Source organism: Pangasianodon hypophthalmus, chromosome 18, assembly GCF_027358585.1.
Source record: "Pangasianodon hypophthalmus isolate fPanHyp1 chromosome 18, fPanHyp1.pri, whole genome shotgun sequence".
NCBI lineage: Eukaryota > Metazoa > Chordata > Actinopteri > Siluriformes > Pangasiidae > Pangasianodon > Pangasianodon hypophthalmus.
Genome location: NC_069727.1, coordinates 17400239 through 17418520, shown reverse-complemented (window position 1 = coordinate 17418520; position 18282 = coordinate 17400239). Strand labels below are relative to the sequence as shown.

General features: G+C 37.2%; 1 protein-coding gene across 3 annotated transcripts; it reads right to left on the bottom strand.

Moving 5' to 3' along the window:
* Positions 1–1246: 1246 nt before the first annotated feature.
* On the bottom strand, positions 1247–18173 carry LOC113532058 (pendrin). Of its 3 annotated transcripts, none has more exons than XM_026923165.3 (21): positions 17674–18173; positions 12373–12518; positions 11872–12011; positions 11685–11795; positions 11296–11492; positions 9771–9935; positions 9319–9471; positions 8633–8715; positions 8113–8260; positions 7648–7761; positions 7489–7566; positions 7250–7345; positions 5947–6053; positions 5102–5171; positions 4908–5000; positions 4665–4760; positions 4197–4454; positions 3177–3231; positions 2793–2938; positions 1893–1976; positions 1247–1818 (listed from the first exon to the last, which is right to left on the bottom strand). In XM_026923165.3, exons 1-21 carry the CDS (start codon positions 17827–17829, stop codon positions 1795–1797), a joined length of 2520 nt encoding a protein of 839 aa, XP_026778966.3. In that variant the 5' UTR covers positions 17830–18173; the 3' UTR covers positions 1247–1794. The 3 variants fall into 3 exon arrangements, with proteins under 3 accessions (XP_026778966.3, XP_026778967.3, XP_026778968.3); XM_026923166.3 differs by lacking the exon at positions 17674–18173 and adding an exon at positions 14324–14550 and having other exon boundaries at positions 1248–1818; XM_026923167.3 differs by lacking the exon at positions 17674–18173 and adding an exon at positions 14324–14550 and having other exon boundaries at positions 1248–1818; positions 12373–12515.
* Positions 18174–18282: the final 109 nt, after the last annotated feature.

The window sequence follows — 18282 nt, the reverse complement described above, 5'->3', positions numbered from 1 at the left end:
AATCCAGGTCTGAATGCTTTAAAGTATTTTTCTCCTATCATATGTGTCTCCACTGCTTCGTTCTCAACGGCCAGTGGGCTCAAAACTGACAGCTCTGATATCAGTAGATTGGAGATGGAGGTGGATGTGACGTCATTTAAGCATGATTATAAAACGGTGTTGTAATATGCTGCATAGCGGCAAGGCTCAAAAGTCACCCGGTTTCTATTTGGCAATATTTTCCATCATTAACAAATACACAAAGTTTCGATGTATAACAGACTGTAGATGCAGAGCCAAACCTGCAAATTCTCCTAAAGATTAAACACTTCTCTGCAAAATTTTAGATATATCAATAATAGGCCAACATTCAATCTACAGATCAGATTCAAATTTTATATCTTTTGTCAAAATGTTCTATAAAATGTTTACTATTCAGCCCAATTAGTGAATGCAAAGTTTAATGATTTAATCCACAATCTTCACATAATTGCCACTTTGAATGTTACTAAATTCTGGGCAAGTCCTAACAAAACACAATGATTTAAATGCATGCTACACAATACCCCAACTATAAATATTTAACTCTAATAAGATGTAACTGATTTTAATTGGCTGCAGAAGATAAGATTTTACAACAGTCTATAAACAACCTACTATAACGGCAAAGCCGCAATCTTTATCTAGCTGCTGGAGATGATCAGATAAGTTTTAGTGTTCCACCAATCATAAACAGTTAAGTATTCAGATATACAGCATCCTTAATTTAGTATAGAGCTTAGTCTACTCAATCATTATAGTAATCGTAATAGCGAATACATAGTCAGTATTTACAGCTTTAATAATCTTAGAAAAGGTGAATTTGTATGTAAATCAAATCTGGAACAGATTTAAATTGTTTTAGCTCTAAATACTGCTATGTTCATCTGCAATGATTCAATGTTACCCTAACTGTGACTTACCTTACAACAAGAGTCAGGTAGTGAAGTTGGGCCTGATGTATTTAAAAGTGTACCTGGTCTAACTTTAAAGGGTTTGTGTGTGTGAGAGCGAGAGAGAGAGAGCGAGTACAAAAGATAGCTCATGTATGTTTGCTTGTGTGATTAATGCTGTTAGCGACTTTCACTTTTCACACGAGACCTTCAGAGTAACTAACAGAAGAACACAAGGAACACAAGTGCTTTATTGTAGCAGAGTGCAGTCTATGTTTAAAAACTACTACGCTAATCAAAAACTAGATCTTATGAGTCATACAGAGGATATAATGGCCAAAACGAATATTTTAAAGCATCCTTTAATTCATGTAGATATTAATACATATATTTATTGTTCATGTAGATAATCTGGGATTTATCCATGGGCATTATGTTCCAATACAAGGCAACATGAGACCAAAATTTTGTTTGTCAACCAAAGAAAACAGTGATGAAAAGAAAGGCTTTCAAATTTTTATTTTGGAAAGTTTCACTTCTCCTGGGTTCATTTAAGGTCCTCAGTCCATCTCCTCACCATCGAAGGGTATGACAGGATAGGAAGCCAAGTGTTTATGTGAACATCCTCTAGTGTGTCGTCAGCAAGCATTCCTCCTTAAGACACTTGAATGTGTCTGGCCTTTTTTGTGTTTTGTTTCCTTTGCTGTTTCAGCTCAAACAGTTTGTAATGCACAATGAAATTAGTTACAACATTAATTTACAAGGCAAATGAGAGTTTAGTATAAGGACCTATACTTGTTGTTGTTTGGTGATAGCATGAGTCAGTAGGAAGAGTGCATCTTCTTCGTCAATGAGTCCAACAACTCAAGTAATTTGCTCAAACTCAGACTGAGAGTTCATGAATAGCCTGAAGTGAAGAAGAGAGGCATTGATTAATAGTCTGTCAAAATCAGTAATATGTTATTAAGAACGAAAGCTCACCAGGTGCTGGTTGTCATAGGTCTCAATCTGGTTTTCATCTTCAGTGAATGGTGGTGGCGCCTTGTCATCCTGCATCTGTGATATCTAGACATATAGTCAAAAAAATCAATCTTATAAACCATCAGCCATTAACTCATGCAAGCACAGCTTAAGTATAGCGATCGGTACATATCAAGATGCCAAAGTAACTATATTGTTTAGAAGCATTCTCAAAGTGGAGTCCATGAAGCACAGCCAGGGGTCTGTGATTTTTAATTTAGCTACAGTACTGAAAATCACAACACACCATTTTTGTTTATTAACTTAAAAAAAGGCCTATAAATAAGGTCTACTTGGACCTAATGTGTTCTGTCAGTGAAAAGTTAGAAATAGAATATAATAATAATTAAAAAAAAAGCTCTATGGCACTAATAAATAGACAAAATAGTCAACATCCATTCATTTAACTTCAGTAACTGCTTGATTCTGATCAGGACACAATGGATCCAGAGCCAGTGGTGGGAGAATTCACTCTGGATGGGATGCAGGGCACAATTCACACACTCTTTCACACCTTGGGGCAGTTTAGCATAGCCAATCCACCTACCTGCATATTTTGGACAGTGGGAGGAAACTATAGAACCCAGAGGAAACCCTTGCAAACATGGGGAGAATATGTGAAACTCCATACAGACAGTAGCCTGAGCTCAGGTTCATGAAATACTGTACTGAGAGGGTCTGTGGAATTTATTTTACAGTTAAAAGGGTCCTTGGGTACAAAAATTTTGAGAACGCCTGGTCTAAGGTAATATCTAGCAGTCATAAGTGAAATGTACATACTGTGAACTTTCAGCCCTCCTGCATGTTGCAACTCTAAGCATTGTCTCACCCTGATTAACCTACACTGTAATTACAGCCTACCTTATCTGCCATCGGGTCTGATATACTCCCAGTGGAGGTTTCCAGCTTGATAAAGAGGACGGCATCATGGACAGAGAGGAAGAGCAGGTCTCTGGTCACCACCTCATCAAAGAAACACAGGGCCTCCATCCTCCTGACAGTATCATCTGTAACAACAAAGACTTTCAGATTGAAGTGACAGCATGCTTTTTATTAATACCAACATTGTTATACTCCTATTTTTTTAAAAAAAGGCATGCTGTTTCAAAAATCTCCAAACTCCAAACAACAATTCAGACTGGATGCATTCATAAATAATAAGTAAATAAATAAATTAGCGAAATTATCAGTACTATGCAATGTGTTATGCTTATCTAAAATGATGTGTGATTTGACAAGTCTCACCATCACAGCCGGCAATATAGACGCTGACGCCAATCCGTATAAATTCCTTTATGACCTGTGAAGGACAAAGAGATGATTAATGGCTGACTAATACAAGGCAATGTGTGACCTATCAATAAATGCACAAAGTTCATGATGAATGGCACGGCTGTTATCTGATAACACTCCATACACATACACAGTGTTGCTTACAATGCTGTACTGTCTGACTCTGTCATTCAGTGTGTTAAAATGTACAGGTCTTTCAACGCATGCATCAGCATACCGGATGTCATGCTGGAAACAACTGATCCATCTGGAATGTGGCAATTCATTTTTGTGGTAGGAAATCCATCAATCTAATCACAAGCCTCTTATCATGTATAAAGCTAGTACCATAGCGCCGTTGAATTCTTGAATCTCATTGGTCAGTAGGCAATAACAACAGCGTTGCTAGCATTACATTAATGTGCTTGTTCTAATCATTATCGTTTCTATAGTAATATAGAATGGATTACATGAATGGATTAAAAACGTGGGTAGTCGTCGATGTAAAACTTCTTTGAGGAGATGTTTATTTAGCATTTTTGGAAGGAGTCTCCAGTGTAAGTGCTTTGTAACAGTCAGAGATAAAGCTGTTTCTTTAGTTTTTCTTACACGTGAAAGTCTTCAGGACAAAGTGCTTTGCGGTAAAATGACAAGCTGAATTTTTTTGTCTTATTAACTTCAAGAGAGAGAAAAAGAGAGGTTGGTGAGGGAACAACTGTTATAACATAAGTGATAAAAGAAACATGTTCCTCTTGCTCCTTAGATAAAACGCTCAATGTGTCATTCTTTAATAAATAAAAATGTTAAAGGAATAAAACGCTTTGGGACATGCTCGTATTGGAAAATAATCAACATTTGGATGGTAACTGTAACTCCACTTCACTTCAGGCCACATCCTACCACCCTGGCATTGAGTGTTTTTTTAACTGGACATACCATCATGTTTCAACTAAAATGTATTTATATTCCAGATGAATTCATATCAAAACCCACCAGTTTGAGGGACTTTGCAGCCATCACATCCAGGAAGGAGACAGCAGTGAAGTCCATCACCAAGCTGTGGATGTTGACTTTGGGGACTGTGACATTGACAGGCAGTGCAGATGTCCAGTCCACTTGTGCCTCCACGTCCATGTCTGTTCGAGCTCCATCCTCCACTTCCTGTGGTCCACCTTCCACCTGCTCAGGGTCTCGCTCACTCTCAAACCCCTCATTGATCACACCTAGAGGATCCACTGACACCAAGCCACTCTGCAACAGGCATGTGATTTATATAGGAGGTAGGATTTCACAAGATTTGCAGGTTTTAGACAAAACAATCTATTTTATCTCATTTGTCAGGGAAAGTGATTTTTAAGCAGGTGGTGTGGAGTTTCCTTAAACCTGTGTAAGTTTTTAATGAAATAATGAAATGCAGTAAACAATATCTAAGGTATCCACATCTCTTTTCTGTTTACACACCTCTGTGAATTTCAGAGTCCCCTTTTTAACTAGTTTGTGAATCTTCTTTAATGCTTTGTTCCTCTTCTTGAAGACCTGCACAGCATCAAATCCCACCTGTCATGCAGTAACATGGATATAAATTAGTCACAATCTGTTAAAATAAACTAAATCAGAAGGTATTACCAACAAAATACTGTGATTTATGAAACTTTTAGCATAAGCTGTTTGTCTATATGGAAACATATTACATATTCAACTTACACTATCTCGTAACTGCTCTTTGAAGTAGTCAATGTTGGCGAAATATATGGGCGAGTTGCATTTGAAAATCTTTATTCCAGAAATCCCGTTAATCTAAGAAGGAGACAAATATTTTAAAATGAAAATTTGCTTTACGCATTAAATTGGAATTTAAAATATTATTTGAGTTATTATTCCAGTTAGTATTTTCTTACATTTTTGTAGTCTTTCATGTTCCTGTAGATATCAGTGCCTGGTATATTCCCAAGGGTCGAACAAGAAGGGCTAGATGACAGTATATTGCAAAAACCTCAGAAGCACAGTATCAAATATTCCTTTAAATAGAAATTTAGTGGTGTTCTACAGTCTATTCATTTCAGAAATGGCATTCATTCATAATTATTTTTTGGCAGAGATAATGTGTAGAGGCCTGGGAAAACCCTGTACATGCTGAAATTTTAACATTTAATACTATATATAGTACTGAAAACTACAGAAATAGAAATAAGTTTCTATTGCAACCGCTATTTGGCATGTATCTCAACTAGTCTGATTACCTCCAAAAGTGGTAAAGGAGACAATCACATTTAAAGTTTTCATTCTGAGAGTAGAGCAGGAGCATTACAGACATTTTGACAGCTGGCATCTGATTACAAAATGAACTGATTCAGCTTACGCTCCTTTCAGGACATGGGTACAGGACATGGATATCCAACAAACTGATCAAAGCCTGCATTCACTGTGTGAGGAAATCACACTTAGCTAGCAAGGTTTTAGATTTCTTTAGTCAGACTCATTGTTTCTATCATAACGTTTGTTAAACGGGATCCTTACAGAAAGAATAAAAAGTATATTTCAAACATTTACGATTTTCACATATTCAAAGGGTTTTTTTTTGTTGTTGTTGTTGTTATTTATGATATTATTCATTTACACTAACTAGTGGCATGAGTAGATTTCTTCAAATACATCTTTAATAAACATTTTAAGCATACATCATACAACAATGTCTGGGATATATGAAATCTTTTCATTCGATTTTCAAATCCAAGTTACTTACAACTGTGTCCTGACCACCACGGTTCCCAGCTCAAACACTATGCCGGTCAGCAAACCCACATCCAGCCCCAGCACGATGCAGGCAATGCATGTAAACACCCAAATATACTGTGAGAAAGTAAGTCTATGATTAGTACTTGTCTGGTCAGCTAACATACATCCAGCCCCAGCATGTAATGATATATGTGCACATAAACACCCAAATAAACTCGGGGAAGTAAGTATATGTCGTCAATATTAATTCTCCTATAGTAACTTTTTCTACCATTTCCAGCAGAGCTCTCCTTAATAACAGATATGCAGTATGGAATCTACAACTACTCAGTACTATAATAAGGAATTGGAGACAACTATAGAAACACTGGTATAGTCAAATTTTTAACATGCTTTAATAATTTATAAACTATTGGCAGATTTGCAAACAACCCTTTGAAGGATAATGGTGTAATGTATAATAAGATAATACTATATGGTCAAAAGTATGTGGACACCTGATCATCACACCCATATGTGCTTGTTGAACATCTCATTCCAGATTTTTTCCCCCTTTGCTGTTATAATAAGCTCCACTCTTCTGCGAAGGCTTTCCACTAGATGTTGGAGCGTGGTTGTGGGGATTTGTGATCATTCAGCTACAAGAGCATTAGTGAGATCAGGCGCTGATGTTGGTGAGGAGGTCTGGGGTTCAGTCGGTGTTCCAGTTCATCCCAAAGGTGTTCAGTGGGGTTGAGGTCAGGGCTCTGTGCAGGACACTCGAGTTCTTCCACTCCAACCTTCACACACCATGTCTTCATGAACCTCGCTTTGTGCACAGGGGCATTGTCATGCTGGAACAGGTTTGGGCCTCTTAGTTCCAATGAAGGGAAATTGTTATGCTATAGCGTACAAAGACGTTCTATACAATTGTGTGCTTCCAACACTGAGGCAAAAGTTTGGGGAAAACCCACATATGGGTGTGATCATCAGGTGTCCACATACTTTTGGCCATATAGTGTATAATGAAACCATGATTTGCTTTGTTGCTTTATTTAATAGAACTGACTAATTTCTTGATTTCAGGCTTCTGTTTTTTATTCTTCTGACTCATAAATTAGCTTCACCCCCAGACAAAAGAGACTCACTCAATCCTGCCCCTTTCCTAAAATGGCAACTCAGCAAACATGCATACTTACAACAGAGGAGGTGGGTCCATTAGCGGAAGGAGAAGTGTTGTCAATGTTTCATTAATTGATACTAATTCATTAATAATTAATTAACCAGAGGTCCTTTAATATGTGTTTGTTCACCACAAATGAGTTACTTACACAGTCTGTCCTGTTCTGCCTCCACAATATAGGCACATCGTTGAGTTGCATGAACATGCCCTTCAGGTTGGCAATGACAATGCCAGCTAACACTGACTGAAAGCCAGAAATGGGGAATAGTCAGGTCTAACAGCATTATTGTAGGTAAAACAAGTCTTCCAAATTAATTTTCAGTGTTCTAATAATATCCCATAGTAGCCATACATGCAATATGTTCTCTGATTGTATGACCAACCTACCTTCTGCAGTGGTTGGAGTAGAGGCCCAAGGCCCATGATTACTATAAGCATCATCAGAGCTGAGATCAATCCTGCTACCTGCAACAGATCAGAATGTCAGAGAGAGACAGAGAGAGAGAGAGAGAGAGAGAGAGAGAAAGTGTGTGTGTGTGTGTGTACCTGAGTCTTGCCCCCAGTGCCCTCCTGTATTGCTGTACGTGAGAGAGCAGTGGTGGCCACAAAGCCTGAGAAACAGCCACAGAAAATGTTGCTAATTCCAAAGGCTATCAATTCCTGTTGGAAAAAATGGCAAAAGTAGGTTAGATCTACATTCCAGAGCATGAGAGTAATAAGACTTCTTGTTCTCTGCAAGCCTTTTATCTCTGTTCTAGCAAGTTATAGTGACCCATGTAAGGTCGGTCAATATGATCTCTCTCTTATACCATGAAGGTTTTTTCACCGTGTATAAGAGCTCCCATTTAATTACCTCCTATGTGATTAAATTTCTTAAAATACTCCTTCTTAAACAAGGTACACATACACACACGCATACATATGCTTTTCTCATAGTCATTCCATTTCTCACATGTTAAATGCAAACGCATACATTTTATGTTTATATCACTAGTGTTTGTTAACACATACCTGATTACCGTCAATTTTATAATCATGCTTTGTTGCATAGACTTTAGCCACTGATACTGATACTGCATATCCCACCACTGCAGTGGAAAAACTGGAGCCAACAATATCGCCAAAGAGCTCTATACGTGGAAAGCGTGCTGGAACAAACCTGTTGACACAAACATGCATGTGAGGTCTATATTTTGACCTACGCCACTTGTTTTGATAAAATAGGATTGAATACATTTCACCTTCTCTATCCATTTTTTTTTTTAAATTTTGATATCCTAATTTGTCTGAGCAATCCTGTTTTATATTTTATATCTATACGTTTTATATATATATATATATATCTTTTATATTTTCTATTTCTTTTATATTTTCTATATATGTTATTACTGGCCTCTGCTGAATAACTTTATAGCGTGTGCAAATATCATGCGTCACAAATATCGAGTGCAAATATCACAGCATAGAAATATCATGAGTGTTATCAAAACTCTGCACAGGAAACAGGAAATGTCACAGAAAGTGCCCTCACCCTCTTGGAATACTGTCAACAATATTGGCGCCATAGTGGGATTTTAGATCCACTGCATAGGAGATTCCTGTAGCAATCACTGTCTAGGAGAGAAATGGTTTAACATGTTTTTTGAAAGCGAAAAAGATACAAAATTAAAAAACCAAGATATAATTAATACAGAAGCCTGAGCTGAATGAATATTAATATTAAAAAATATAATATGATACAATACAACTCAATATTTTTCAGGTTTTCAGCGCATTGTAGTATCAGCTTACTTCAAATTCAGGGAGGATGATAATCAATGATATACACTATATGGTCAAAAGTATGTGGACGCCTAACCATCACATCAAAAGTTTGGGGAAAACCCACATATGGGTGTGATCGTCAGGTGTCCACATACTTTTGGCCATATAGTGTATTATATTGGAGAAGCAATGTAATTATTATTCTATTTAAATTCCCAAGAGCCGTTGGTGGGTTTTGTACCTACACACTTTTTCTATTAGTTTCACTGTATTTACTAAATAATACATTGACGTTTGGCAATTATTTGCCTAATAACAACTTAATACTGTTTAATATTTACTTATTACTTTAACTAGTTACTATAATAAAATAATCTAATCTAATCTAATAATCTAATAATCTAATCTAATGCAGAGAAAGAGCCATTTATGTCAAAAAATATAGATACAGACCACAATCACTTCAATGGGGACTGGCACTGGAATCTTATGCTGAAATTTGGTGTTGACCTCTTTCACTACCACCACTATAATTATGGCCAGTAAACCAGCAACCAGGTCAGCCATATTGGTTTGCTCAATATTGAGAAACACATCACTGAGAGTCTAAAGAGAAATAACAGGAGGTGATTTAGTAATTTTACAAGTAGCACATGACATAAATATATTACTTTATGGACATTCTAGACAGTGTTTTTTCTAAGTGCCTTATATTATTGATCCAGTTATTAATGGTTAGCTAATTGTATCACGTAAGTATTTGTCTCAATTGTTTTACACAGTCTAATCAAAAGCAGCAGCCAACTGAAGCAAGGCTGGTCCAGATAAATCGTAAATCATTTAAAGCAACTTCACAGTGTTTTTCCAAGCTTCTGAATAGCAAACTGTTGACAGCAGCCACTTACATAGGCAATTGAGAAGAAGCCATTGTGACTATGGGTGGGAACAGACACAACCATTTTGAGTTGAGAGATGAACACATGGAAAGCAGCCGCCGTGGTGAAGCCTCCTACCAGCGGATCAGACAGGTAGCGCACCAAGAAGCCCACATGAAGCATTCCCATTGCCAGCTGGAAAAAAGAAAACATACCCAACATTTAATTAATATTTTGCATAAACTTGGTAGTAATAGGAACAACATATGGCATAAATTTGGCAGTGATGTGGGTTACATCCCCAAGTGTTTTAAGTCAGCTGTTAAGCCGCTCAATATGAAACCACTTTTTGACCTCTCTGATCTCTGTCTCACATACCTTTGCTATTTAATATATCTAAGATATCTACAATGTTGTCACCCAGCCAGCTTCATCCCTTTCTAAGTAAGAATTACAAACATGATGTGTTTCAGTTGAAACCATCATAGTACAGAATCAGCACTGACTAAAGTGGTCCCTGCTTGCCTCATCAGATTTCAAGAGATTTCAAGATTTATATACAGTATATATAAGAGTTATATACAGTATATAACTTGCGGTGAAATGAAAACCTGGATTGTGGATATGTTTCTGTTCTGCTAGATGTGAGTGCAGCATGTGGCACTATTGACCAAGATATTTTACTGGATAGGCTTCTTGCCTGATTTAGATCCTATTTGATAGACCTTTACCAGATTATTAGTGTAAATGGAGATTCTTCAGAGGTACACAAAGCTACACACCGTGGAAGACTTTGTAAAAGACACAGAATGAATAGAAACAGTAATTAATATTGGGTACTAAGTCTGCCCACAACAAGGCTGTGGATTTTAGCCTAAAGCTTGTCACCGATTTTTTGTAAAACCAAAATCGAAAAGAATCTTATAACCCTAGATGCCGGTTTATCATTTGATTCTCATGTAAGTAACATCTCTAAAACTGCTGATTATCATATGCTACCTGTACATTACACTGATAAATTAGTCCTTGCTTTCACATATTCTAGTTTGGACTATTATAATGTATTGTAATGCTGGCTAGTTCAGGCTAGTCTTATTCAGGCTACACTGGCTGCTTGTTAAGTTCCAGCTTTGACATCTTGCTGAACTCCTGAAACACTATAGCTCATTTTGCTCAGCTGAGGCATTCCTACTGTTAATCCAGAGGATCACTTACAGCTCGGCAGGTGGAGGATTTCCTTACATTATGTGTAAACTCTGGTATAATATTCCAGAGAATATTAGGTAGACCAGATCAATAGGTGCTTTTAAATCCAGGTTAAAACATACTTGTTTAACTTGTGGGAACTATTATGTTTAAATTGACTTTTAATGATTCATAGTAATCCTCATAGATGTATTGTGATTTATATTGGTTCCATAATGTTCTATCACAATTACCTTGTTTTGTCCCACCAATCTTTTGTATTTAAAGAATCTTTTGTATTTCTTTATAGCAGCTTTGTTATTCAGACATCTTTATCATTACAGAACTAAGAACAAAGTTAAAGCCCTACCTGAAACAATCCAATTAGTACAGTCATAGTTGAGGCTATTGCAATTCTTTGGGCTTCCATTGCATTAACGTCCACTTCCTCTGTGCCCACCCATGACCCATTTACAGTGCTCCCATTCCCAGGACGAATGAATTGCTCATCGGGAGCAAGTGTCAAAACCACAGAGCCCACCATCAGGCAGGTGACTGGAAATGGACCTGCCCATGATCAGAGGAAAGAGATACAGGAATCAACCATTTACACAATAGTGGTGTAAAGATATTTCACAGTCAAACTCACTCAGATTTATTCCACACTTACGGCTATAGGATCCCTCAGCAGCTTCACAGTACAGAGCCGTGAGACATTTTTGTACATATATGTGTATTATTCTTGAGGGTAAACCCTACCCACAGATATGTGTCGAGAGGTTCCCAGAAAGAAGTAGGTGAGGATTGGGAAGAAAGCAGCATAGAGACCATATACAGGACCAACAGACACCAGCAATGCATAAGCCAAGCCTGTGGGGAAATAATACATTAAATGCTCTGAAGTTCACAACAAACATTATTTTGTTCAATTTAGATTGCATTTTACCTTGTAAACAGCACACTAATCCTGTGCTGGCTCCTGATATGATATCACTAGGAAGCCACAGCTTTACTGGATACTTGAGCAGCCAGTCCAGGATTGGGAAAAGTCCCTTAAGAGCAGGTTTGACCTGGCTACTAGAGCAACTGTAAGATTTATGCATCAAAATTCACATACACAAAGAGACATACACACCATCCTGTTGAATGCTAAAAATGCTGAGAGCAGTGGTTCACAAAGTGGGGCACATGGCTTGGGGCTAGAGATCACTATCAAGTTATTCAATTAGTTATTATAGTTTATAACTAATATCAACTGCAATTTTACTATAGTGTGTAATTGATTAATATAATTACATATATTTAGCTAATGTGCTCAATATAAGAACAGTTGGATTATGATAATAAAATCTCTAAGGGGTCTGGAAAATATTAACACACAATTCATTTAAAAAGCAAACTTAGTCACGCAGTTGTGTATCAGGAAACAGCAGAAGCAGAATGTCACCTGCAGGAAGTGCTGAGTTTCTCCCTGAAGGTTCTGCTTTCCAGCATCTGTCTCTCATGATCCTCATCAAAGGCTCGTTTGGAGTAGATGGGTCGAGAAATGAAGTAGGGGTCAGCAGGAGGAGAATGGCCAACCATCATGTACTGCTGAGTAGATGGCAAATATTAAGAGTAAATTTATACCACGATAGATATAAAGTTAGCTAAGTCTTAATAAAAAAATTCTAGCTAGCTAACTTAGCACTTTTGTTGGAATTTATTGGACTAGTTCACAGAACTAGCAAATGGTTGTGAAGCAAAGGAAGAATTCCTTCCATAATTAAGCTCCCATACTTGAATTAGATGAAAATGTAAATACTAGCATAATAGTAATAATAATAATAATAATAATAATAATAATAATAATAATATACAGTACAGCTTAAAACCCACTTTATGCTTTCATTTCAAAATTGTCAATTCAATTAAAAATAAAACGTTTTCCTTCAGCTAAGGCTTATTAGCATGGTGTATGTATTTGCAATCACGAACACAATGTTCCCTTTGCTAGTTTAAACGCTTAATGGAATCATGTCTCTTTTATGGCATTTTGATATTATTTTGATGCCAAAACTGACTGATTAACAATATCTAAATGGACTGACCACAGAAAAAAGATATTCAAAAAACATTTTAAACATAATTTTATTATATTAATGCTGAGAATATCTTGCTGAAATCCTTAACAGAAGGCCTCACCCACTTCTGAAATACCAATTTAACTCTATAAATAATGCTAAATACTTGCTTGTGAGTGAAAAATACCAATAATTGGTAATTAGCTACCCTAGCTAGCATTAGCTTTATTATCTAAGACAGTAGTCCATAATGCTATTTAGGTTACATCTTACTTAGCAGAAATGTACTGTATATACAGAGCTATATGTGTTGGACAAACATTGGACAAATATGGGCAGTTAGGCATATTATTATATTTAAGCCTAGACAATATTATCAGCTTTACTGCTGCTGTTTTCTTTCTGTCTTTAAAACTTTTAGGGTTTTGGCTTTAGTTCAGTGTATTATCTGTTACTTAGCTAACTGCTAAGGATTTTTCATGTTTAAAGTTCATTTGGTTTTTGAACCTGAATGCACAGTTGAGATAAAATATTGGTACATGTTTTATTCTGGTGATAATATATATATATATATATATATATATATATATATATATATACAGAGAAAGTGCGTTGTGTGATGATGATGATGATGATGATGATGAAAGTGCGTTGTGTGATGATGATGATGATGATGATGATTTTTCAGGGGTTTTAGCCTGCAACTGTTGAGGGCAAATAAAAGAGAAAAGAGCAATGACTAAAGGCCAAGCTTTGCAAGGCATAGTCCTATATGATTAGACAGTTTCAAAAGACAACGCAATGCACTCAGCCCTCTACTACCTACCTCTCCTTGGTTACTCTGAAAAAAAAGAAAAAAAAAACTGCTCCCTCCTCAGTCAATCCCTCCCTACTTAATAGGCAGCCACTCTCCCAGAGTTCTAATGAGCAAACTGCACCTATTGATATTAGAAACCCCTCTGAGCCGAGGTAAAGAAAAGGAGGCGGAGAACACAGAGCACTGGCCTGAATAAGGAGGTTTGTGTCCAGAGTAAAGCGAGTACCCTTCATCTCATCAGGGCTAAGTTCAAAAGTCACCAGATCAGAACCCTAAGTTCTAAGGCACAACATGAACACACAATTAAACTCATTGTCTTCACACATGGTAGACTTCTAGCGCAAAATGCAAACGCGCCTCCAGAACCTGATCTTACTTACTTTTAGAGATTTATGGATTCAGTTTTGTTTGCTTTTTTACTTTTGTTTTACTTTTGTTTTGTTTTTTTACTTAGTTTCCGATATAGCAATTGCCATTTCAGCCTAACCACATTTTGAAACGATTAGAGCCAGCCTTACCTGTCAGTTTAAGCGTCTGGTATCAGTCTGAAACAGAAGGCAATTAAAACAGACCACCCATCCTGTAACTTAGACTCTTTCCCTCACACAGTCCATGTTATGAAGATGGATGAAATCGTAGGCCCATTCCCTCTGACCCTTTCTGCCTGGGTTTCTCAGAGAGTGAGAGTCATCCTTTTTTTGGGCGTTTATAAGCGGAGTTGGGTTGTGGGAGGTGTAGCAGGGCTGAGGAGATGGTGGAAGCTGGAAAGGATTACATCAGACACACACAGTATGCACTGCCAATGATAGCTGTTGCTGAGCGTCAAGTGAGAGAGTGTTTGTGTCTTTTAGTCAGAAAAGACTAAAAGACACAGTCAGTATGTGTGTGTGTGTGTGTGTGTGTGTGTGCTGGGGACACCGAATCTGATCTGCCAAAGGTAGTCTAAGGCGTTTTTTGTGTCTGTGTGTGTGAGAGAGAGAGAAAGCAAGAAAGATAGACAAAGTGTGTGTGTGTGTTTGTGTGTGTGTCTGTCTGTCTGTGTGTGTGTGTGTGTGTGTGTGTGTCTGGGGTGGGGGTGGGGGCGGGGGGGGTTGGGGGGGGTAGGATATTCTTTAGATTTTATTGAACTTGCTTCTTGAATTGTGTCAGCTTGTGCAGTATTGAGTCTTTTTCTGAAACTGACCTCATTTGAACCCACTTGGTTACAAAAGTCGGTCAGAGAAGCCCAAAGAAAAAAAATAGGCCACACACCCCAAAGAGTGTGTTTTTTTTTTTTAATCTGGCAAAACTAAGCAATTCGATGCCTGTAAGAGCGAGACTGAGTGACTGCAGGTGTGGGTCTGGACAGATTAGATCAAATATACGAGATATGTACTTCATATACTATATGTCTCAAGGCTATGTGTTACAATTAAGAACTTTCATGGTTCCCTTGATCCAGATTTCTATTAAATGCCCATAAATGCCATTAAAGTGTAGACATGGTAGGGTTTACCTGTCTGTATTATACCCCTGCACGAAAGCAGGACAAACACTATCCCCACTAATCTGACAGGACTGGGATGAGACAGAGAACCAGAAAAGCATTGTCTCATAGTAAACAGTAGAAACCATGATTAATGTGAGACTTCTTAAAAGCAGTTGATGAATTCATAATGTCACATTTGTAACATTTTGTGTGAAATGGGACAACTCAACCCCTATTTCGCCTAATAGTCACTATGATGTTAAGTCGAGATGCTCTGATCTGACACATAACATCTGCATCATGGCATGCATCATCTTTAACGCTGAACTGGTACTGGATCGGATATTCTGTGATCTAAAACAGACAAGAACAAACGTGAACAGACAACGCAAACTGTCTTATAGCCCTTTCACATATCTCATATCTCTGAGGTGTTATATAACTTGCTAAAGGATGGCTGTTTTTCTTACTAAAAGATGGGAGTATTTGATCAGTATCAGCCAGTACTCTCCATGTCCATTTCCCACTATAAACATTTAGGAATAGCCACTATAGAGATTTAAGTCTACAATTCAATTCTAACAGTTTGTTGTCTCTTTGACAAAAGTAAATGGGAAGACTAATCCCAAGAAGCATTTCTATAATGTTGATAAACAAACCTTAGAAGAATTTAATAGATAATGCTCAGGGGTTGACCTGCCCAGGTATCTGAGATAAGCAGGTTGTTGTCTGTGCTATTAGTTTTTTTATTAGCAGTTGCCTGGCAAACAAGTATTGTAGGTGTTTTTTTTTTCTTTTCTCATCCAATGACCAGAGAAAGAAAAAAAAACATATATTTTTAGATCTTTTTGTGTAAGATGTGTAATTATGCTTGTAAGCATAAAAATACCATAACTTTGTCTCCCTCTAGGGGAATAGTTTTGATTGACTGATTAACTCATTGGCCAAAGCACTCCTTGTTTCCCCTGAAATACTGTAAATCTAAAACTAATCTGCACAATGTCTTTTCCTTAGCCTAAAACCACAAAATGTGTTGTGTGGAACGCAGCCAATTCTGAAGTGTCTGACCATTTTCCTAATCAAAATTACAATATTACTTCCATAAACAAGGTCAAGAAATATTTTATTCATAGATCAGCAAGTCAGTTTTGAATTTGGAGACTTTTTTTTTTTTTTTTTTTTTTTTTTTTTTTTTTTTTACAGTATTTTGTAACATCATATGTGCTGTGAATCCTCCTTTGAATGGATTGATCAGATGCTGCAAGTCACTACATATAGCACTGCACCAAACATAGCATAAGGTTTAGGTGGCTGCATTCTTGAATTCCTTTAAATTCCAGAGAAGTCACTACTTCTGAAAAGCTCTGACTCTGAACAGCCAAATAATATTCACAGAAGTGTGATTTATCAAGTCACCTTGCAAGCTGTGATTTTATGTGCAAATTAACTGAGCAAAAGGAGGATTTTAAAATTACATTAGCCCATTTCAAACATCTGGAGGCCAAATAAAAGTAAAAGAAAAATAAAACTTCTTTTATTAACAGTTTTCTAAATTCTGTCTCAGTATCTCAAAACCGAATATAAACATGAGTGTCGCGTGTTCCATGTAGCACAACATTTTACAATTAAATTTAAATGACCTCAAACATCACCTTTAGAATTACATTGCCCAAACCTGCCATGTTACTGCAATGGAGTGTTCCAAAAACCATGCCTCTGTAGATGTTGTACACATCTATCAAGGCTTAACAGAGGTATTTAGTACATAGGTGAAGCCTACAACAATGGCTGTAAATATATTATTATCCTGAGAGGGCTTCTTGAACCTCTACCCAGGCCTGTGGTCCATAAAGATTAGGTCCAGCACAAAACCTACATTTCTGGCCATTGTATTTTGATCAAATAGGCCTATTCTACATGTCACTGGATCCCCTCCAGTTTCAGACCCCAGTGCCCTCCATCCCACCCTGTGTAATAGAAGCTGCCACATTAGTATAAACTTTCTCATGGACTTAGCTCCCATCAACAGTTACATCAGTGTCTTAGTGGTAATTGCCACTTAATCCCCTTGCCTAAGCTGCCTATGTCACTGGAGATGGCCAAGCTGTTTAGAAAGTTTTCATGTTCTGGAGAATTCCTGAAAACAGGATGCTAGACCAGGGGACTCAGTACACCTCAAATCTATGAAAAACCTTTTGAAACTATTTAAATATTAATATCACCCTCATGTATCTCAGTACCCAAGTCCAAACATGCAAATGGAAAGATTACATGGTTGTCCACAATGGAACAAAAACTTCAAAAATCATGAATATATAGGTCCTTTCCACACTGTTTGGCAAATTACGTTTCTCATCATGTATCATCTTCAACTTTCTGCAATTTTAGAATTTCACCTACCTCTGAAGTTTCTCTATAGAGTGGATTGAACTCCTCCACCACTGGGTGTTGGTGGCTCCCAAGCATACTTGAGAGTGTTGCTGGATCCTTTTTGCAAAGACTGAGAAATGTTTTACCAAGTTGACTATTAGGGGTGCAAACTGGAGCGAAGGTCATGGGACCCAGCTGAGGACATTTTGGACCCCTTGTTAATCACCAACTACCCGAGATGACCTGAGATGACCTGCTACAGAATCTTTGTCTTTTTAGAGTTGCCTGTCCACAGAGGGTCCTCTCACATAGGATTCTAGCTCTAAATGCTTGTGCTATTGAAATCCAGAAGGTCGGGAAGATATACTCTCACAAATGGGACACAAATCAAGAAATTACTTGTGCAATGATGGCCAGTCCTACACAATTATATCTACAGACCAGTGTTCCAATCAGTACAACCATCAAACTCATATGAATCTAGACATCTTCGCAGTAATTTGCAGTACTTGGCAGTGGGTAGTGTTAAAAAAGGCTAGAAAAATTCATATTCTAATACAAATAATTGTGCATTTTTTTATTCTAGGTCATTCTTTTTCCTTTCTAAATATTTTTTCCTACACAGATTAAAGGTAGAAA